The sequence below is a fragment of the Phaenicophaeus curvirostris genome, chromosome 4 (genome assembly GCF_032191515.1).
Source record: "Phaenicophaeus curvirostris isolate KB17595 chromosome 4, BPBGC_Pcur_1.0, whole genome shotgun sequence".
Classification (NCBI taxonomy): domain Eukaryota; kingdom Metazoa; phylum Chordata; class Aves; order Cuculiformes; family Cuculidae; genus Phaenicophaeus; species Phaenicophaeus curvirostris.
The window spans coordinates 71452567-71475490 of record NC_091395.1 but is presented as its reverse complement, the minus strand read 5'-3'; the positions used below and the strand labels follow the sequence as shown (position 1 = coordinate 71475490).

The 22924-nt window shown below is 35.6% G+C and overlaps 1 protein-coding gene across 1 annotated transcript; it reads right to left on the bottom strand.

The window, feature by feature from the left end:
* Nucleotides 1–4836: 4836 nt before the first annotated feature.
* Nucleotides 4837–21650, bottom strand: RNF212 (ring finger protein 212). Its single transcript, XM_069856541.1, has 12 exons — nt 21539–21650; nt 19679–19740; nt 15698–15772; nt 12814–12870; nt 11660–11718; nt 10808–10872; nt 10649–10718; nt 9794–9839; nt 8977–9040; nt 7494–7566; nt 6525–6718; nt 4837–5117 (listed from the first exon to the last, which is right to left on the bottom strand). The coding sequence occupies exons 1-12, from the start codon at nt 21648–21650 to the stop codon at nt 5080–5082; spliced, it is 915 nt and encodes a 304-aa protein (XP_069712642.1). The 3' UTR covers nt 4837–5079.
* Nucleotides 21651–22924: the final 1274 nt, after the last annotated feature.

The following is a 22924-nucleotide window of genomic DNA, read 5'->3' as shown; positions in this document are numbered from 1 at the left end:
AGTGAGAGCACCAGCTAGGTTAGAGGAAAAATCCTTACTATATATAAAACCTGGGTTATATTTAATTTACACATTTTCCACAAGAACTACTGAAAACCCTGACAAAGCGATATATGAGCAAATAAAATGTGAGTTTACTGCATGCAGACTCACACTTTCTGATACATTTTTTCTTAAAACTCTGTGCCACGTTTCCCTTGCCATTTTTCTGGAAACCCACTGTGCCAACCAAATGTCATTGATATGTGACTTTCAACACAGATAGATAGCATGCAATTTTTCAAAATGTTAGACTAAGGCTATTAAGCATATTGCTTTAAACTTGCACCAAAACTGGACGATATGAAGGAAGCAGGCAATTGGCAGCACTAACCTTTCCACCACATATGTCAGTAAGACCTATAGCTTGGGAAAATGATGCTTTCTGGAATGTAGTGCTAATGTATCTACCGTATGCTGTGCTAGAAGCTTTTTACATTCATGCTAATAATCTGCAAACTTGGTAATTTCACACACACAACTAGAGCTCTCTATTTATGTTTCAGCGAAGATTTGATGTATGGTGCTGTAACATTACTAGGCTGTGTTACTTTTACCCATGCACTCTACAGGCTTTATTGATAAGCTGTGAAACATTGCCAGAAGACTCAGCAACTACACTAGGCTTTTGAAAAAGTGCAAGTCCTCTGCATTATGAAGGTTGTTCTTCTTGCTTCTTATCCCTTTATCTGTTTATTCCTTAGTTAGAAAAGATGAATAATTTGTAAAAGACCTGATAGCCACTTACTAGGAACAGAAGAGATTCTAGTGGAAGGTGAAATAAATACAAGAAAAGCTGGAAATTACCATTTCAGAGCTTCAGTAGAAGAAATAAATAAGGCAATCCAGGCTTGTATATCTGTTCCTAGAAGAATGATACAAAGCACAAAACAGCACAAGTCTTGACCAGGGTCATTCAACTATCTCTTCTTTGCGTATTCCAGTCTCTCCATGCTTTAAACCCCTTCCAGGATTAATCCACTGCTAATGATGCATAGACAACAGCTGAAAGGAGAACAGTCATGAACATCTGAGTACACACAAGAAGAAAACCTGAGAAAGACTGGAACAAAGTTTTTTACATTGAAAATACTCCTTGATGCTCCTGTCTGTTTTTATTCTTCCTCCTTTTATCCCTCCCTTTGTCACCCATCTAGGCTTTCCTTCCCCTCCCCTGCATCATCCACAGTGTATAATGCTCCCACTGCTGGCATAACAGTTAACCCACAGCGAGTTGTCCCCATCCCAGGCTGGGTCCTGTTTGCAAATAGAGGTTAAAATCATGGTTGAGACTGGTCTGGGTAATCTTAAGTGGCCAATCTGCTCCTTAGAACCATTGCACAAAACCTTGCCTGTCATCACCCACTGTGATTCTCAGTTCTGTCCTGCCTGTTTCAAATCAGTTGAGTTCAGAAGAAACAGAGATTGTTGAAATATTTTTTCACCATATTCTGCACAGCCAAATGCATAAAGACACAGATGTACTCAGACCATCTCCAAAGTCAGCTTCTGTTTGGCTCAACACTGAGCCGGGCAAGGATGTCAAACATGGTTGAAATGTGTGCTTGGTTAAGGCAGGTGCCAGAAAAAGCCTTTAGGAATGTCTAGTGGGACTCATTTCCTCTTCAGTTTTGTGTTGTCTCCTCCAGACATGGGGATAGACAGCCCCTGATCTTGCTATGGAAGCTGCTCTGATAGGCCCTGTGTTTGTTAGGACAAAATACCGCCTGCACGCGGTGATTCTCTACAGTGCCAGAATTAAAGAGGATTATGCCAGGTTTGTTATCTTCTGCAGAGGTTTTGGCAGCACAGCTGGGGTAAGTGCCTGGTTGTAGAGTATTGCAAGAGGTACCAGAATACAGAACAGCCTCTCTTCAAGCTTTGGCTTCTGAATAGCTGTAGGGCAGCAAAGTCAGGGCACTGTTGTTTGCTATGGGCAGGGCTGTGATACAATCATGAGAAAGGCTGACCAGAGCTCAGGGGGCACACCAGCCAAAGGATTCTCAGGGCAAAGCATCACTAACCTTCTCCAGGAAGCCATTCAGCAGGCCAGTCCTTTTGTTATGAAGGGCAAGGTGCATATTGGTGCAAATGAGGCAATTTTCCATGCAATGTATTGTGGCAGTCAGGGGCTCTAGTGGTGCAGATGGTTTTCAGCAAAGTGCCAAATCTTGCTGGAGCTGAAGGGATACCTAGCAATCCTAAAGGAACAACATGAAAAAACCCCAAATGCTCACAGCATGGATGCAAGAAGTGTCCTCCCATCCACACTGATGTTTCTAGCTGTACAGAAGAGATTTAGCAGAACAGTCTGGCACAACAGCACATCTGACCATCAGAAACAGCCTGTGCTCCAAGGCACACAAAGCTGGTCTACAGACTGAAGTATGTTGGCACTTTTGACACAGAGACCACAGAAGGAGAGAATCCTCAAATTGCATTTCCTCAGGTCATGAGCAGGTTAAATTCTAGACGTAAAATAGGACTATCGTAGATAAGCCAGGAGTGCTGCATCTTGATGAGTTATAGCATTCTTTCCTGACTGCCAGAACATGAGAGTTCAAAAGTAAGTGGTAGCAATTTCGCATTTTAACCGGCACAATTGTACAAAATGCTACTTGGCAAGTATCAGGTATTATGTCTAACAGACTAAGCATTTGTCTGCAACAGACTTCCTTTGTGTTACAATGCAATAAACAGACATGATGCTACCTTATACGGTATAAGAGTCACCTTGTGAAAAAGACAAGTGATGACTGTGAAATGAAGCTGAAGTTGGCAACGGTAATGCAAACAAAAGGATACTTTCAGCATTACTGGTGACCCTATTGCATGAATAGCATGATTTTGACTTGTAATAAAATCTTATGCTATTGTCTGTGTGTACATAAAACAGTCTTGTAGTGAAATATATACTCGTGTTCTCTCTCAGAATACTGCAAAAGGTAAATTAGTGTTCTCTTATGACTTACAGCCAGAAAGCTGCAAACAGAAACACTGAAAAGAACTTGAGGCCAGTTCAGTCTCTGTGTCTCTCAAAGGTATAAACTGCAGTTTTAGCACTGGCATCTCAACTCTGAAGTCTTGAATTGCCTCTATGATGGTGCATTGACCCTATCTCAAGAGACCAGTGTGTTGCCAAAGTACTCTGATAAAAGTTTTCCAGTATCAAACCTTACTTCCTTCAGATCACTACTGTTTACCCCACCAGTGTGACTAATCTCTGCTTTCATTTCTTTCATGTTTGTGTACTACTATATCTGAGTTACAGTTTTAACTTCCAGTTTAGTTCATTCAGTCCCTCTCCTTTGTTGTTCATCTTTGGATGCTTGTCTAATGGTTTATCTTCAGATTCTAAATCAGTTTGTTGCCCTTCTTTTGATCTATCTGTAGCTTTTCTATAGAAATTTCAAACTGTAAAGGCCAGAATGACACAGATTGTACTCCACTTACCCGACAGAGTGGGATGACTAAATAAATTTGTTTCAAGGTAAGTTAGCACCCTCTGGTGTATTATTAATGTACTGCAAATTTCCTGAAAGATTAAAGGATGTCAATTCCACATGAAAGCAAGAAAAATTCGGTGAAGATGGATGCCTAAAAGATGAATATAAACGCTTCCGTGATTATTGGCAGGAAAAGGAAGCTATGCTTTTTTTTTCCTTCCCCTCTTCTTAAAGAAAAAAATACTGAATTAAATTTTTTCATCTTTTTTTTTTAATAAAACATAAAAAGCATTACATGTGGAAAATTGCATTCGGCAAATTGCATTCCTCAAATTTTTTTTTTCCTTATTATTTTTTCTAGCAATTATTTTACATGAAATGAGAGTCACGTAGATGCAAGTTTTGAAAAAATTCACAGTTCATTAACCTGTGTTTTAAAAATATTCGTGTTGCCTGAACTGGGAAGCAAGAGGGTACCTTTCAAAGGTATTTCTACGCAGCATGTACAGGTCTTGTCCCTTTTCTTTTAACACAAATTCCATTCTGTTTTCTCTTTAAAATGCACTTCAAAGCTGTAAATTCTCTGAAGATGAGTATTCTTTTTCCTTCACAATTGGACTGTAGGTTCAAATAGATTAGATAGTACCTGTTAAGTAGATTATACTACTAGATTTGATGAACAGGTGAAGTTTACCAAAGCCATGAAGATTGTTACTGAATTTGTGTGGAAACCAGTACGATGAGCAGCAAACCAGAAACCATTCAGCTCTCTGCGTATACTCGTTCACATGTTTGAATGACAGGACGCATTTTTTATTAATTTTACTTCTGTAGAACTAGCATATATGAATCATTCCTATACAGTTCCTTCCAGGGAACCTTCAGACAAGTCCCATTTATAGACACAACTTTGCAGCTTTATCAACCTCAAATTCTGTCTTCGCTTACCACTGTCCCATTGATAGGGGTGGGGCAGGAAGGAAGGAGAAACATAACTAATAACCCCCAGATACTTCACTTGACTGTAGAATGCAACTTTCAGCAATTATAAAGCAATAGTGTGACTTTGCAGACTTGGATAATGATTGTGCAACGTGATAAAACAGAAATGAGAAAGAATACTATATTATCATCCAAAAAAACCAGAAAATCATTGGGACACAATGACTGTGGAAGCCAGCAGGAAGAACAGTAGGAATTTTAAGAAGTCACACCACACTCTTTTACTTGTATACGTAAGGATTTGGCCTCATCTCTAATACTCAATGTATTCACAGCAAATAAAAAAAAAACGGTAATTGAGTATGTAGTCATGTTTTGCCTTAACACTTAGTTAATAAATGCTGTTTATTTAAACAATATATTTTAAGACAAAATTTCTAAAAACAGCAAGAGGCTTTTGTACTCCTGTTTAAAACTACTCTAGGTGTTAATCAGCAAGATCAGTGATGTTTCAAATACATTATTCATGCTGAATAGTTAGCTTTTTTATTCCAATATGACATTTTACAGAAATTACAAATGCTTTGATATCCAAAGGCTGTGTAGGGCTTCTGCAGATTCTTATTGACCAAAACATTTCATAGAGATTTTCTTATCTTTCTGCTGAACGTCCTCCAAAATTAGTTGATCCTAGAATAAAAATATAAGTACAAAAGGAAAAAAAAATTGGTTAGACTAAAGGAAAACTATTCTTGTAAAATATTTTGGGTACTTACTCAAGGAAGAGAGAAAGTAAAATATATCAAAACATTTAAAAAGAAACCCATACATTTTGATGAGAACTTTTGTATGGATCTTTTAATGAATCTAAATATGCTCCTTTGTATTTATATAAAAGAATTTGGTTTCTCTTCCCAAACTGCGATGATTCAGAGCACATGATAGAGAAGTACAAAAAATAAATAATAATATTTATGAAACATAAAAATAAAAGACTAGATAATGCTTTTGTCTTCTTTAATTGTCTTCCCATAATTTCCTTATTCGTTGCTTTCTTGCTTGGTCTGTTTGTTATAACCACTCAGAGTGCCTCTTTTCTGATTTTCTTGCTTTGCAGGAAAAATAGCCTCTACTGTCTTTTCGTCTTTTTACTTTGGTCCATCCTGCTTCCTCTTTTACACTAATAATCTGAATTCTTGTCTCCATTTTTCATAAATCCTTTAATGCGCTTCCTCTATAACCTCTGTTCTGCCCCATGCAATATTCTACCCCCAAACTTTTCATACACTCACCTTTTTTTTCCTACTTCTTAACATATCTTCCCCCCTCTTTTTTATCTCATCATCTGCTTGTTCCCTACCCATTGCCCATTTTCAGGATGAGTTCACTTTTTAGTTCATTCCATTAATATTCCCTAGTTCCTAATGACTAAGTGACTAATACTTCACTTCTTACTCTCAGAATACTGCAGTTTCCTTCCGTACTTATTTTTTTTCTCTGCTGGACACGGGGAGATATCAGCTGTCAGCCACTTTCCACAACTCACAATTCAGCCATATACAAACTGTCTCCCATTCATTCATTTCCTAGACAGTTTTTAACTTCTTTCCCATGTGTCAGTTCAACAACTCTTCTCTATTATACTCCAGTTCACTATCTCAGTCTTGCTATAACTCCCACTGAGTTCACTGCACTTCTACTCATGTTTTTTCTTTCCTCTACTCTTTGCAAGATTAGTTTTTGCCAAATTATTATATGCTTTTCATTATCTGGAACTGGTATTTTTTTCTAGAAAACAATTGCAGAAATTATCAGATTTAAATCTCTGTTAAAATATCATTCTGAGGTGAAGCAGGAACATGTTTTCATAGCAGATATTCTACTACATGGAAGGCTAAGGTGAAATACTGATCAACATTTGACGATCAAAATTTTTCATATTTTGCTGATAGACCACTTCCGATTTAGAAATATAATTTTTGTTTTCCTCAATTTACTTCTTACTTACTGTTATCCACTAAATCAGTAATAAGCATATGCTATGCTGAATTTCTTTCAGGAAATGTTAAATGCCTTTATTTTATAAAATACGCTTGCCTAAATGTTGCCTTTGCAGAAGTCCAGAGATGGTGATCGGATGTCTTGTTGAAGATGGCTGTGGGGAAGGTGATGTAAATGGGTACAATGGAGGGGTTCTGAAATCAGCCCATGACCCCCGTCTGCTACTTTGTGATCCAGATGATGACGATGTGAGTGAACATCCACTATGTGGTAGTCGTATAGGTGTGGATCTGTTAATGAAATAATTCGTGGATATGATTTGAGGCTACTTTAATAGTAAAAGAGATTTCAAAACATTTAAATACATAGCACTAATATTTCAATGGAAAATACTATAAATTATTTTGTTCTACATATTCAGATTACTTCTTTGGGATTTTTATTTAAAAAAGCAGGAGGACAAAACAAATTATATGAGAATCACAGATGGAAGAAAGATATGTATTTTGTTATATAAATTCTAAATTTCTGCTAGGAAGAAATATTTGGCTAAATGATTGTAGAGAACAAGAGTTTACATTTTCTGGAACCACATTAAGAATTTTCTTGATATTAATAATTCTCACAGTTTGAGACATTTGCAATGTTTAGATGAAAAACCTTAAACACCTGCTACATGCTACATGAAGGTGTTCAGGTGCTTCAGAATAAAGCTCTTTGTAGATATTGTGTTGTCTTCTCTGATTTTTAGAAGAATTATGAAGCAGACAGGTCATTGCTCTTCCTTCCTATAAAACTACTACCCTTCGTATAAAAGTACCACGACTGTAGATGTCCACAGGTACAGAAACTCAGATTGACTCTGCACATTTTTGAAGAAAGTGATTTCAAAAGAGAAGCTTCCAACAATGACAAACACATTCATACAGGTGACAGTTAGCTTGCACAGTAACACTTCTTCAGATACAGAATATAACCTTTTAAATGTACAGATTAATACAGGCCAAAGGAGACATTTCGGTCTGTCATAGAGGTTGGTAACATCTTGAAAGTGTATTCAATTACCTTACAGATCCTGCTCTACTATTTTGACTTGACATTATTCCAGATGACTGAGAACTTCTGTAGGATACACTACCTGTAAGAATTGAATTTTTTAAAACAGGACCAATGTGTACCATCTGTTTTACTTAGAGATAAATTTGGAATAAAAGATTAATACTTAAATTCCATTTTTTGGAACAAATTCATGATTGGTTTATTCAACAATTAAAAATGGTGCACAACCACAGTAGGCAACGAAAGATAAAGGATTGGCTAACAAAACTAAATCACTATGTGACTTGAGAAAGGGTTAAAATAGCTCTAAAAATTAATAATGTCCTTTTGTAATTTATCACAGACAAGGTATTTGATGAGGCATGAGTTGTTTTCTAGTACCTCCAGCTGGAAGAAGATCCAGCAAAAGTGAGAGCTATCAAAAGTTCTCATCAGTGCTCCAGCAGAGGATAAAGATGAAAAATAGTTTTTAGTCTCAATAGATTAATCCTACTAAGAGCTTAGCTCTCATGAAAATGTCATGTTGCTCAATTCCTGCACATCTTTTCGAAATTAAACATATATGTTGGGTTTTTTCTCCTTCTCTCATTTATTAAACTGTTTTTAGACTATCAGGATAGCTCTACTGAGGTGTTCCAGTTCTTCAGCTATAATTTTTTTTTTTGCTTGCCTCATCCATCTCTGAGAAAGAAACTTTCTTTAGTGCACCATTAATTCATTGTTTCTGCTTGCCCTTACTTTTGCAAGCATGCTTTGAGTCATTCAGCTTCACCCACTGCAAAACTTTATGGGTTGATTCTGAAAGTGCTGAACACTTAACTATTCTACATACAATTTTACTATCTAATTAAATATCTTTTAATATCTAGACACGATAAAAAAACAGTTAACCTCAACTCTCACTATCTTGTTATCGGTAAATTTATAGGCAAGCCTGCTTTTCTGAACATAGAAATGAGACATAACATAGAAAAAGCAATTTTTGCTTCTTCACTATGATTGCATTGCTATCACAATTGTTTATGTTTAGATCATGTGAAAAGACAAAGCACTAATAGTTCTTTATGTGGCCAGAGATGGATTCTGTTAAAGGCTGAAGCCAGGTGAAAGACTGCCAGCAAATGGGCTGTTACAGAAACATGCTGAATGTAAAACCAAGAATGGGAAGGACAGATGAATGCTAGACCTGTGGACCATTAGAAGACTGCACTAATTTCTGTAGGCAGTCATTCATGTCTTATTTACACCAGAATGATACCCAAGGCCTGCAACAGCCCAAGAATGAAAGGAAGTACAGGCAGGTAAAATGTCTTATACCCTATTACAGTGATATGGTGGGGTAGGAAAAAAAAAATCATCTTTCTGAAGAAACTCTTGATCTCAACTTAATTATGAAATTATTAGCTATGAAATACTTTAGTATTTTAATTTATTAATCCTCTTAACATAATACTAATGTTATCCAGTTAGAAAATGTATTTCTACTCACCCATACGTCCATCTTGCGGTGGAGTTAATAGTGATAATCTTGTTGGACCAGTCAGTGTCTCAGGCTAAATGAATGGCAAGGTATTAATTACAGTGTAATAAGCATATTAATTATTATGGTGTTTTAAGTAACAGTGTTACATTTTTGAGGTCTATTAAGTCTGCAAATTTCTGGCATTCTCCACTGCCACTTTTGTTCATAGCACTGAAATGCAAACCCTCAGAATTAAGTTACTATATTTTAGAGATCTACAGGGGAACAAAGTACATGTATTTAAATTTTATTCCAAGAAGTCCCCTCTGTCACATTAAGGTAAGAAAATTATCAGACACATCATTTTCTGTGCTGAGATTCCATTCTCAAACCAGAACCTCTTCCTTGATGTTACCTATCCTAATCAGAATACTAATAAAGGGAAATGTTCCTGCCTTCATTCTTATCTTAGAAATATCATTCAAAGCTTGCAGTGCCTTACTCATTCATCAGATTCTAACACTGCTTTGAGACCATTGACTTCCACACATAGCTTTTTCTCAACATGTGAAGATAATATGTGCACGTTAATGTCAAGAAATTGTCAATTATAGCATCAGACTTTTAAAAACCTGTATAAGCTTGTGGAGAATACAAATCCAGAAATTAATGTTGTGATTATTTACTTTTGGTTTAATTTTAGGGAGCATCTGACTTCTTCTAAGCATCAAGAATAACTGAAATCAGAGTGTATGTAACAATTGTTTTGAAGTGCAGAGTATCCCTCTTTTCCCAGTATTTGATTTATAAACACATATAAAAAAAATACAAAGAAACCACTTACTTTCCTCATTGGCGAAGGTCCACGATCAATCTCCATTGACTCCATTCTTACAACAAAGGACAAAGTAAGCATGACATTGTAACAAAAATAAAATTTCCATTATGAATAAAATTACATTATATTCTTACATTAAATTTGACTAATAGTGCAAAAGCATAATACGTAATGCATAACAATATTGATTATTTAGGACGTGCTCCAAAAGCCACTATCAGTAAGCAAAAATTTGTTAATTGATTCTGAGATTTGGTTTAGACATTTACAGAAGAAGTTATTTACAATTATCATTGATATTTGTGTATTTAATTCAAAAAGAATATGTATATTTATGTTTGTCATGTGACCCCTACAACAAGAGCATTTTGAAATCTATTTTTTATAAAAAATAAGTCACAGTCACAGATACAGAAATCTTTTAGCTTGAGCAAGATGTATATTCAATTTGTTTAAAATTTAATGAGCCTTACTGGAGTTCATCCCGTTTAACTCTAGACAATTACAGTGTACGTACAGGTGTCTCCACAAGTAATTTATTTTTTTCCCTATAGTTAATAGGAAAAATTCCTCACTACTTAGTCAATCCACGCATCCAGAAAGTCTTCAGAACAAGGTGCATCATACCTTAAATTTTTTTCTAGTGAGTACGAAGACAATCTGTACAAGTAGTTACTATGTACATTTGGCTAAGTAAGACCCTCTCCAGTTCTTTTAAACACACGGTTTGCAGAAACAAAACACAACATCAGAAAACACACTTATTTTAAACTCACTACGTACAAAAAGGCTTTGTGCATAAAATATCAGTATGTTGTCATTGTTAAGGTTTTCATTGAAAATTAACAGACTTGTACCTACATTTCAGAAGCAGATGGATGACTAGGATGAAGAGAATATGAAGAATAACCATTCTGTTTTCTTGAAGGAACTAAAGTCATTAATAAATTTAATATTAGAACATAGCTATATCCAGTGATATGTACTGCACAATTAGTATCTTAAACCAACACTTCTTACTGGAAAGTGGATTTCTACTTGTACTGGAAAATGGTAGTTGTGTAGTTTGTTCGGGAGGTTTCATGCTAAAGGGGAAAGAGAATAAACAACAGATATAGATTGAAAGCTGGGTTGGTTAGTTCATTTGTCTAGCTGGTCAATAAAGCATAATATCAAAGCATTTTTTCCATCAATAGCTGGTTTTAATATAATGCTATTTGCTATGAAGCAAAATAACAATCTGACAAGCTATTAACTACTACTTCTCCTTAACATAATGTCTGTATCAGTTATTACATGCCCAATGTTATTAATTTAGGATAACATTATCAAAAATTACTTTATGGAAAAACAGATGTTAAAATACAACTACTAACTACAGTTGAGTAAAAAAAAAACAACCTTAATTTTTATGCATAAGTGTCCAAAATGTTGAAAAAATCTAGTATCAAAAGAAATGTTGGCATATTAACATTATTACCAACAGGTATGTAAACCTGATATCTTTGCCAATAACCATACCTAGGAGAAATTTGTCTACTGGGCATAGAAGGGGAAGTCCTAGGTCAAACTCTCTTAGTTGAACTGTGAAAAATCTGAAATTCAGTAAGATCTCCTTATGTAGTATAACCAAGATTCTATTTATTTGAGATGCAGACAAGAAAAAGTAGGCAGCAGATAAAAATATATGAACTGTGATCACCCACCACATACATAATTTCCTTTATATTGGTTTTCTTTTGGTTGTATTGCACCAAGCAGCATAGGAGGGCATAATACAGTATTACATGCACATCGGAATCAAATTAAACTTACTATTTTCTTACTACAAAGACTATTTCTCATTTACTGTTGCTGCACTAAACCTCTTACCATTGTATCTGATGCATTTGTTCTGTTACTTTCTTGAGAGATTCTTCCAACTTTACTGTCTGTGGGATAATCAAAGACTTAAACAAAATCTATTTCTGTGACATAAAACTGCATTTTCATGCAACTAGCATTCTAAAGAGTTGAAAGGCTGTTTTTTATTGGTTTTAGTCTTAGATATGATTGGTATTCCAAATTTATTTGGGCAAGATTATAGCTACTATATGGACCCGTTTAACAGTCTGAAAAAGACACGCTAATTTTTTGGCAGTTGTAGACCTAGGTTGGTTATCTTTTGTTAAGTGTGCTGGTAATTTTGGATAAAAGAATACCAAGAAAAGTGCTTTTATTTTTCTTAGTCTTTTCCGTATATGATGTAAAAGCTATGTTGCATTTAATAAAGTTTTGTCTGGAAAAGATACCCACAACAGTACAAAATACCAAATGCTGTGTTGCCTTATTTCTCAATTCAGATTCAAAGTTTATTCAGTTCTTTGCAGTATCTATTAGTAAGAAACTTAAGGGAAGAGATTTCTCATATTAAGACACAACCAAAAATATCTCCATTAAAGAATGTCAAGATCTTACAAAATTGAAAAGCATTAAGGTCAAGAACATTAGGTCAGCTACCTAATATGTCTGTTTTTTAAAGTTTTTCATTACATCATCATACATTATCATACAGATGCCCCATCCCTGGAGGTGTTCAAGACCAGGTTGGATGGGGCCTTGGGCAGCCTGATCTAGTGGGATGTGCCCCTGCTCATCACAGGAGGGTTGGAACTAGATCTTTAAGGTCCCTTCCAACCCAAACTGTTCTATGATTCTGTGATTATATTTTATGAAGAATTTAAAAATTTACTCAATAGCCTCCCCATCTCTTCCACTTTGTCCTTTGTACAGGGAATTGGTTTCTTCGCTTCCTCTCTTTCATGTCTCCATTTAATTTCAGTCACCCAATAACTAAAATAATTTATTAAATAATAATAACCATAATTAATAAAGTCCTCACAGATTTTTGACCATTAAAAATCAGTATATATAATGAAAAAGGTTAGCCAATAAGTTATTCTAAGTATTCCAATGAAAGTTGAATATATTTTCTAAAACAAAGCAAACATAAGCAACAAAAATATGAAATTCACAATTAGATTTACCTTTTGTCTGTGGTATGCTAACAAATGTTTACGATGCTTTTCTTGAAATTCTGAAATCTAAAAATATATAAAGTTATATCAAGCTTCACTTAATTACATATATGCAATCTCCGCAAAAAAGTGATACAGGACTAGTTCACAGCAATATTTTTCTTTATGTCAATATCTAATATGTCTTCTTCAAAATCTTCAACAAAACTAAGCTGCCATCACAGGTAAAGTCTTATAAAGTTTATTTAATCTTGTGTAACTTGCCCTAGAGCTGGTAGATTTAGTTCACTGAATTTATATTTTAATACTATGTTCAATAACAAGGTGAAGACGTTAGGAAAACAGTTTAGCTGTGTTTTTTCTTATTCATTAGTGCTAAGCAAACACATAAAATTAATGGCAACATAAAAAGTAATGTGCCTTTCTGGCAATTATAACTTGCCTTGTAAAAATAACCTGTTAATTAAAAAATAATTGTTTGACACACTGTCTGGTGGTGTGTAAGCACTTCTTGTGTCCAAGTGAAGATCATAAACCGTGACAGGTTAAAAGTGAAAACATACAAGGCAGGCAAGACAAGAGCTTGAGCAACATATTACAAAAGGTAATCACTTACTAATAAATCTTTCTTAACGTGTAAGAAAACTGCCAGAAAACATCTAGGCATAGAGACAACTAAGAATAAACTCTCTGAGAATATGAAACCCATGCTGGAGTATCTAATTGAAATAGATACTTTATATTTGCTGTCGAAGAGCCTGGGAGGTTCTCATTGCATGGTTATCAAAGGTTCAGAATTGTGTTTAGAAGAACTGGTGGAAGAAAGAGCCACTCAGATAGCAATGGCTCTGAGCTGCCTTCCCATACTTAGAAATGAGGTCTTGGATCTGTAAAGGTTGCATCTGTGAAAAAGTCAATTTAGTGCTAAGTTCCAGTCAAAAAAACCAAATCAGATTTCAGAATTTTTTAAAAAAGGGTTAAAAAAGGAATAGAATAGGGAAGATCATTATTCTGCTTTAAAAAAAAATGAATGTTTCTATATTCTGAGCCTGTTATGATCTCAGAATGGATACACATGTAGGTCTGGAAATAGTTCAGATTAATCAGAGGTATCTAAGAGTTCCATTAAAAGAATGATCACATTGAATACGAGTCTTCATGGATGAAAAAAGATGGTAAAAGAAGGGACGCATTAGCAGTCTGAAGCTAATGATTAGCACAGATTGTGTACGTGGGAATGGTTACTTTTTCTTCTAGAATGGGATTCAAGAGTATCAAATGAAACTAGCAGGTAGCAGGTCAAAACCTGAAAAAGAAAATCGTCATCACAGCATGTGGGCCTCTCCTCCATAGTGTGTGACAGATGCTAAATATTCAGAAAACAACTCGGCAGCTACATGGCGAAAAACATCCACCAAAAGATTCTGCGTGCGAAGGCACCAGCCTGTGCACCGCACACTGTTGAAAGTTATGATGCTGTTCTGAAGACGTGTCACTATATACCAGACTTGCTCTCATATGCTTTCCTAAGCATCTGTTGTTGTGACAGGATAATTGATTAGATAAAGCTTTGCCCTAAAAGACCACTAGCTGCTCTTATGTATTTGGATGCTAGTAGAAGTTATGAATATACCTTAATGCCTTAATTACAGTTCAATGTTTCCCATGGGTTATTGCAGGCTGTGGGAAACTCACCCTAGTGCTTTGAGATTGCATCCTCTTTTTCCTTTCTTTGACACATTATTGGAGTTTGCATTTGGGTGTGACTGGTGGCATAGCTGTCTGAATTTGTTTAGTTTACAGAATAACTGCAGATCATTGTACATGCTGTTTAAACGTGTGTATGTAAGCATGGAGGAAGGCTTCTTGTTTATCTTGTGTCACTAATCCATCTTAGGAGGAGGAATGCTGAGGAAAGGGATCATGCTCAGCTTTGGAGAAGTTTGAAGCACAGAGTAGCGCAAACTGAATCCATAATCACCACTGAGGAACACAGGTGTTTCCCTGAGTTACATTTCTGCTGGATCAGCAAGCTCACCACAAGATCAAAGTACCAACCCCAGGGAGATGAGAATACACAACGAAACTTGCAACTGCGTTGAGGGAGAATGTACTGCTAAAGTTCAACCTAGACTGATGAAACTGCCACAGGAACGTTCTTTAACTGGGACAAGAACATGGGCAAGTCCCAAAGTCAAGCTGAAAACAAGCAGAAAATGAGGAGGCAATGGAAATGTACAGGTATTCATCTATCCCAGACAGCTACTGAAGTTCTGGATTGGAAGCTAAACCTGAAGGAAGAAAATTTACCTTGAATTTTTTTATTGCATCTGCCTGAACAAAACAGACCTGTTTGGGTTTTGGTTTTGCTTTTTAAGAATTAGATTGTTCTTCTTTTTAATAAAATCTACTATTTGGGATCAAGGATCTTTGTTAACTTGCTCACTTTGATCAAAAAAAAAAAAAAAAAGAGAGTGATAGAGAGAATGCATTCAGCTCAGGGATTTATACAGCTCAGGTTTTCACTGCGTAACTTTTTGTTGCTATAATTAGAGCACAGTATCTGGGCATGTTTAAAGTTCTAGCAGATCAAATTTTTCATTACACAGCACTGAAAGTGGTTTTACATCATTAAAATAACCAGACTAGTGGTCCTCAGAGAGAGTTTGAAAACATAAGCGGTGACCATGATGAATAATTTATGCTATCTTAAGAACTTTGAAACTGTGGAATTAAGGAGGTAAGGATAGCAATGGACATACACTCTTTTCCAAACCTTCACTTGTATATTTTTCCCATTTCTAAAATAAAAAACCAGAATTAGTTTTTATAAAATAAAAACAAGAAGTTGTTGAGTATTTTATAAAGTTAAAAAGGTATAAGGCAGATTCACCTGTGTTATTTCTTCCGAATATTTCTTGCATAAGGTATCTACTCCCATGAAGAGTGATTGAATATCAGGACTTGTCTATTAAGAAAATAAGTATACCTGTGTTAGTATTTTTATTTGCAAACTATTTTAAATAAAGCATTTTGTGAAATATTCCTTAATTGTTTGTTGTATATAAATAAAAAAATGGATAGATCAAGAGTAGGATGGCACAGAAATTGAAAATAACAGTTTTATATAATGTCTTTATTAACCATCTGGAAACCTTTTGTGCTTTTATTTAAATATATTACATATGCATATACTTAGTGTAACTAAGAAAATAAGAATTTCCAAAGGACATTCAAGGAAGGTATTGTGATCCCCTGGAAGAGTCATTGCCTTCATACCAACAACCTGGTTTCTGGTCATCCCCTTCTGGGCTTTTTGGTTCTCTCTGTCCCGAGCCACATGGATGCATCTTATAATCAATTCTGTTTCAAACTCCTCTTTCAGAAAGGATCCAATGTAAGAAAAATGGGTCTAATGTAAGAAAAAAAGCCCTAAAATTGTAGTTGAATTTTTCAAGTATTTTTTGACTGAGAATTTTAATCAGAGACCATAATGTGTCCTCATAAATGGCCATCTGTGTTTTTAGAAAATACTGAGCAAGAGCTCAGTATCTAAGCTATGACTGTAATTCAGGAACATGTTTATTACTCACAGAGAGAAAGAAATTATGCAAAACATGAAGTGAATTTCAGAATGATATTGACATTTTGATGTCTATCTAAATGTACAAAGCAATGTAGATGTGTTACTTTAATTCAGAATACATCTATCCCTAATCTATTCATAAGAAACATAAACAAAATACAACCACAAAATAGTTACGCCAGTTATAATACTAAGTTAAAATAGGTATGTTACTAAGAACTACTGATCATATTTCAATCATCTCCTACTGTAACAGTAAACAGCTTTTAAAAATGAGGAATCTAGCTAGAAAGCCCATCTACCTGTAAGCTGTAAACTGGAAGGTTTTGTTTCATACATTTGTTTCACTAGCCAAAAGCTGAATAAAAAAGTAAAACCAACCCCCAGCATATTTTGATGATTCAAGAAGACTGTTCTAGGCAAAAAGGCATCCTGTGTAAGGAACCATCTTTCAAAATTCAGCCAAAAAGAACTGACACTGTTGCAGTCAAAATATAAATTAATCCCAGGAATACTGAAGAACCTCAACAAGATTAAAATTAGAAAAATTAAAGAAAGGCGAATTATGGAAAGAAATAAGAAGTAGGCCCCCTGTGAATGAAGCAACAGTTTTTCAGGCTACTAAGAAATTAGAAAGATAAGAGCTATCATTTAAATTAAAAATATTGCATTGAAATAAAAAAGAATTAGACTTTGCGCCACTTAGAAATGCACAAACGTATTGAGAGACAATGTTTTTACATACTCCAAAAATAGCATAACACTAGCATAAACTCAAATATCCAAGACAAAATAACAGCTGCATTTGTCAAACCCATTTTCACTGTGTGCTCATATTATATACTATTACTAGTAATAGGGAATTGAGTCTCATATGTATGAAAAACAATTATGTGAGGATCTAAATTAATAATCTGGATTTGTAAGACATTTGCAACTTTTTTTTCCCCATATTCTATGATCAGCCACTTTGATGCCCTCTATAGCAATTTGTCTGAGCAAAAATGGCTTGCACTGTGTGGTTACCGTAGAATTGTGCATGCCACAGCCAAACGCGCTCCTGGTTATTGAGGAGCTGTACTTCGTCTTCTCTCACCAGGGGAACTAAAATGTATTTCCTTGCTTTCCTCAGCTACTAATTTTTACTAAACTCACAGGAGGAAATTATTTGCATTTGAAACTTCCTCTGTTCTTTTGAATTTGTTTGAGAGGAAATGAGACCGTTCACAAATTTCCAGAGAGTGAATTGGCAAACTGAGAAAGAGAAAAGCAGATAGACTGCACAGTCTAACCTGGCAATGGTGCTTAAGTAAAGAAAATACAAATAAAACAATAAGATTTCATCTTTAAAATTTAATGTAGTCATAAAGATTAATTTGGCATGAGTAAAATATGTTAAAACAAATTCACAGGAGGCAAGTTCTAGAAACCTATTTAGGGTCCTAACAAAGAAATTACCTTGGTTTAAGAACCAATCAGGTCTGAGGGAAATAAATACCAAACAGATTCATTGATGATTTAAAAACTCTTTGAAGGTTTGTAAAACACCATTTATATTTTATCTCTTGCATGGAGGAGTAGCAGATGTTAACATGGTATTCTGAAATAATAAACAGTAAGATTCTGATTTATCACGACACTTAACCATCCTCTGGGGAAAAGCACATGGGGATCATGAGGCATAGAAGGAATATATAAAGGCGACAGGGTTGCATTAATGTAAAGATGAGAATATTTAATGCGTAGATGTTGATTGCCCCAATATACAATTTAATGAGGAGTTTTAACACATTTATAGGACCTCCTACTCATTGGGAATTCTTCCATAGCATCAAGCTCATAAAGGTTACCTGGTATATTTCCACTCAGGTTCCTGAATTATAGAGCCATGACTTTTTTATATGCATCTTTAATTATCACTCCAATCATTTTATCTGTTCTTAATCAAGGCTAAGCAATCATCATTAATGTCTTTTTTAAAGAATATGGTAATTTGCTTCCTTCCAGCCCTCCAGAGCAGTGGCAGGTTCTAATGAAACATTTAATAATTTTGTTAGTATCCCGATAACTGCATTTTTAAGTTCCTTCAGTATTTTTAAAGCAAATTATAAAGTTTTGTTGAAATTCTGCAATTTAACGCTGAATTATTCTGTGACTGAAGCTATTAACAACTTGCAGCCAGGCCAGGCTGATATTGAAAGCTCATTAAAATACCTTTATTCGGAAGTTTTAGAAGGAGCTTTTTGTTTTTTTCACGTGATTACAGTGTGTTTTGTTCCTTTCTGTTATGTTTGCATACTGTTGGTTTGCTGTAGTTTGGGTTTATTGGGAGCATTGTCTTCTTTACCCCATCTCAGTTCTGCAAGATTCTGTGTTTTCAAATATGAAATATAGTGTAAGTTTTTTACTTATTCATATACAATATGGAGGGGTGAAGAATTCTGTATTTAGATATACATCAACTCATTTCTAAATATATGTAGAGAAATCATGCCCTCCTTCAAGGTCACCACTACAGGGTTAGTCCCAAATTGCCCTTTACTTGATATATATGATTATCTTACAGTGTTAGCTGTATTGAATGCTTTTTTTTTCTATAACTATAAGACAGGCTTGTTTCTTAGGTAGGCATCAGTCTGGGATAATGTAAATGTTTTCAGAACCCATTTATGAAATCAGCTAAGCAGAAGATGGTTCCCGGGAGAAAAAGGAAAATTAAATCTTTCTAATGATTTCTCAAGAAGGGGAGTTAAAAGCTACCCACTCTTCAGTGAACAACAAGAATTCCCAACAATATTTCAGATCCTCCCTTAATCACATGGTTATAAGGAAAATATTTAAGCTTAAGAGACAACAGGGAAGTAAACCAAATACACTACAGAACATTGATGAGCTGCCACGCAGATTTTACATTCAGTCCATTACGTGGAAGAATTCATCACAGTCCACCTTCCCTGATGTAGAAATGCCAAAGTCAGTAAACATTTTCCACATTTTGAAAGTAGTCACTGGTGTTAGAGTAGCCAGTCACATTTTTTGAAAATGTTGGATAATTTATAGCCCAGCAGAATCTGAAAACCTAAAAAGGTCTCTGTAGGTTTTTATTTGAAGAAACCCATAAAACTAAAAGATCTGTAGAGCTTAAGTATCTAAGGCTAGCAACATATCCTCAATAAATATTCCTGTCATAGTTGGCAAACATAAGGGAAGTATTTTGTAATGTAAATAATTTAGCTGTTAAGCAAACTACAAATTAATGTAATACAACAATACTAAAGCTTCATTTACCTGTTTTGAAAGGAATAATGTACGACAAGGAGTTCTACAGATCAAACATTCATCTTTTTTGCCTGCAAAGTAAAGACACATTTAAAATGTATATCAAACTCAATAGATACTGAATACATTTTTAACAGAATTTGATGCCTGAGCCTTTTTTGGAGCTTGTGGAAGGAAACTGAAGGTTATACAAGAAATGCAAATAAACATAAATAATGAATTTGATTCTATAACCATGACGCACATTTGCACAGTGAAAATGTGTGTGAATGTCATCAGGTCTCACTCTTGCAAATAAGCATTCATGTAAATGATTTTATGAATATCATTAGCATCAGTGAATGCAGGTGACTTTAGTTCCTTTGATTAAATAGGACTACTTGCCTGGTTTAATTAAATGTATGCTGAAGTGTGTTAAAGAATTAAAGTCAACCAGATACACAACTTTTTAGATTGGGGACCAGTCTGGTTCTCTTTAAAATATATGAAACCTGTATTTCAATGAATTAATAATTTTTCCAGTAAAAAATTCAACACATCAGTTTCAAAAACTTTTTAAAATGTCTCTAATTATTTGGAAACATATTAACAAATATTTTTAGTAAATGCATATGACTACAGTATTTGCAACTGGTAAATTTACTACTGCTTCATTTCTAAGGATCCCAAGGATCAATGTTTATAAACATCTTTACAGAGTAAATACATTTTAAACCTGATGTTATCGTTATTATTGAATTCACAGAAAAGAAATATAATGTCTCAGTCCTTTTTTCCTGCCGAATAATATTAACAGCAGAAAGGAAAGCTATTGCTTGCATTCTAGCAGCCTGCAAGTTGCACTCAGAGGCTTCATTTTATGATCCATTCTCTCCAACAGTAACCCTGTGAAAACTTGTGATGAAAAGATTTTAATTCTGAAATACAGAACAACCATTTATTCTGTGTGCCTTTACAAAAACCAGGTCACTTAACATGACCTCAAAGGGGAAAACATTGATGTTGATCTGCTATGTCCTCCTTTGAAAAGCAGCTTCCTTATTCCACTGTGTTTTCTACAGATTTTCACTTAATCACATCACAGGAGCTCCAGAATGGGACTCAGGAATTGCATACAGCACACAAGAGCTTCAAAACATCACCTCCACTCCTTCTAATGCTGCTGAAAACTTTCAGATGGTTCAGTGACAATATTGACATTCAAAATGCCTTAAGAATATCAGCAACACTTGTCCTAAACAAATCCTACGTTTTGTGGATTGCAATGTCACTAATGAAAAAAAAGCAAAGCCTTTCCAAAATTAGACAGGACAGAAAGGCATAGAATCATAGACCTTTAGAATTATAGAATCATAGAATTATAGAATCATAAAACCTTAGAATCATAGAGCCTTAGAATCATAGAATTATAGAATCATAAAACCTTAGAATCATAGAGCCTTAGAAACATAGAACCTTAGAATCATAGAATTATAGAATCATAGAATAGTTTGTGTTGGAAGGCACCTTAAAGATTCCAACTCATCTTATAATTTACAATGACATCATAGATCTTAAGTATCCGAACTCATGACACCTTGTATTTTAAAATTCAATGACAGATTATAAGCATCCAACCTCAACTTTTATTAAAGCCTCTGCTTTTCAGCACCTCAGGCTTGTTCTCAAAGCCACATTGCCACACCCAGATTCAGCTTGCAGCAGCCACAGGTGGGTTTTTTTACTCTTTAAAGGACATGAACAACAAGAATTGAAGAAGTTTGTCAGTAGGCCAACTAAAAGAGATGGTCGGGCCTCTGTGCTTCGCAGAGCGAGTCAGAGATGCTGACGGCCGGGGTGAGCGCGTGCCCTGCCTGCAGCACCCATCACCTTTCTGGAGGCAGAGCTCGCAGACAACATGACCGCAGCTCGTCAGGCAGAACCGCGGTGTGGGCTTGCGGGGCTCGCAGAAGCAGTTGTTGCAAAAGACTGCGACGGCCATGGGGCAGGAGGCGGCTGGGGCAGACGCTGACCCTCCTCGAGGCCTACAGGCCTCCCTCCGCCATGTTCCGCCTGCACGAGGCCTGGGCAGCCGCACCCCTCCCCCACCAGGGGAAGGAGGGTTTGACCCAGACACCCCCAAAAATGGGTTTTTTCAAGCCTTTAGCCACCAAAGCGCTGCCCACGCAGGGGATCCTCCCTGAGAGATCCCTCCCTCCCTTCCCCACACGTGGGCAGCTGAACTGGCCACTAGCCCCGATCTCCCTGTGGGCAAATCAGTGTGGGGTTTTCTGTCTTCAAGTGCAGGAATCTGGGGAGGTTACTCATTTACTGGCACAGGGTTGTTGTTGCTTGTTTCAGTGGCGAATGAAGTGCAAACCAAGTAATTTTTATTTTCATTTTTAACACAGAAATAACACCCAGAGCTTGCTAATTCCCCCTGCTGAAACTTTTAGGAGATAACTCCTTGCTCTGCAGGCTGTACCTGTGAATATGACAGAGCCACAGAGCCACAGACCTCTGACTTTTATCTCTGTAAAGACTACTTGTCCCTAAAGTGCTTCCCAAAAGAGCAATGATTTGAGACTCTGCTTTATAGAGCTAATTCAAAATCGTGAAGGGAACAGAAAACGTTTCATCAAAACAAAGATGATGTTATCATCATCATCATCATCATTATTATTATAGAATCATTATAGAATCATAGAATAGTTTGGGTTGGAAGGGACATCAAAGATCATCTAGTTCCAACACCCCTGTCATGGGCTGGGACACATTCCATTAGATCAGGCTTCCCATCATCATCACCACCATCATAATCTTTAATTTACATCATTATTATCATCATCATCATCATCATCATCATCACCATCATAATCTTTAACTTATATTATTATTGTCATTATTGTTATTATTTTATTATTATTATTATATTACTACTACTGCAGGTAAAGTATGAAGCACTCTCAAGCTATAGTCAATGCCCCAAGACTTGGTGTTGGTTTGAGTATAGACCTAATTAATATCGAGGAGCATAATTAGCTCCTTTATAAATCCTGACATGGTGCCTGCCCTTTTGGTTTAAAAGCTTAAGTGTATTCTAAGTGAGATAAATTTGCCATTGAGGAGGAGCCTTACACTAAATACTGGCTAAAGTCTGAACCCCAACCTTATATTAACCCTTTATTAGACTTTATTCAAGGAATTCATATACCATATGGATGTAAAACATCTTTCCTTCTTTCCCACCACCAAAGATGTTATTACAAGACATGT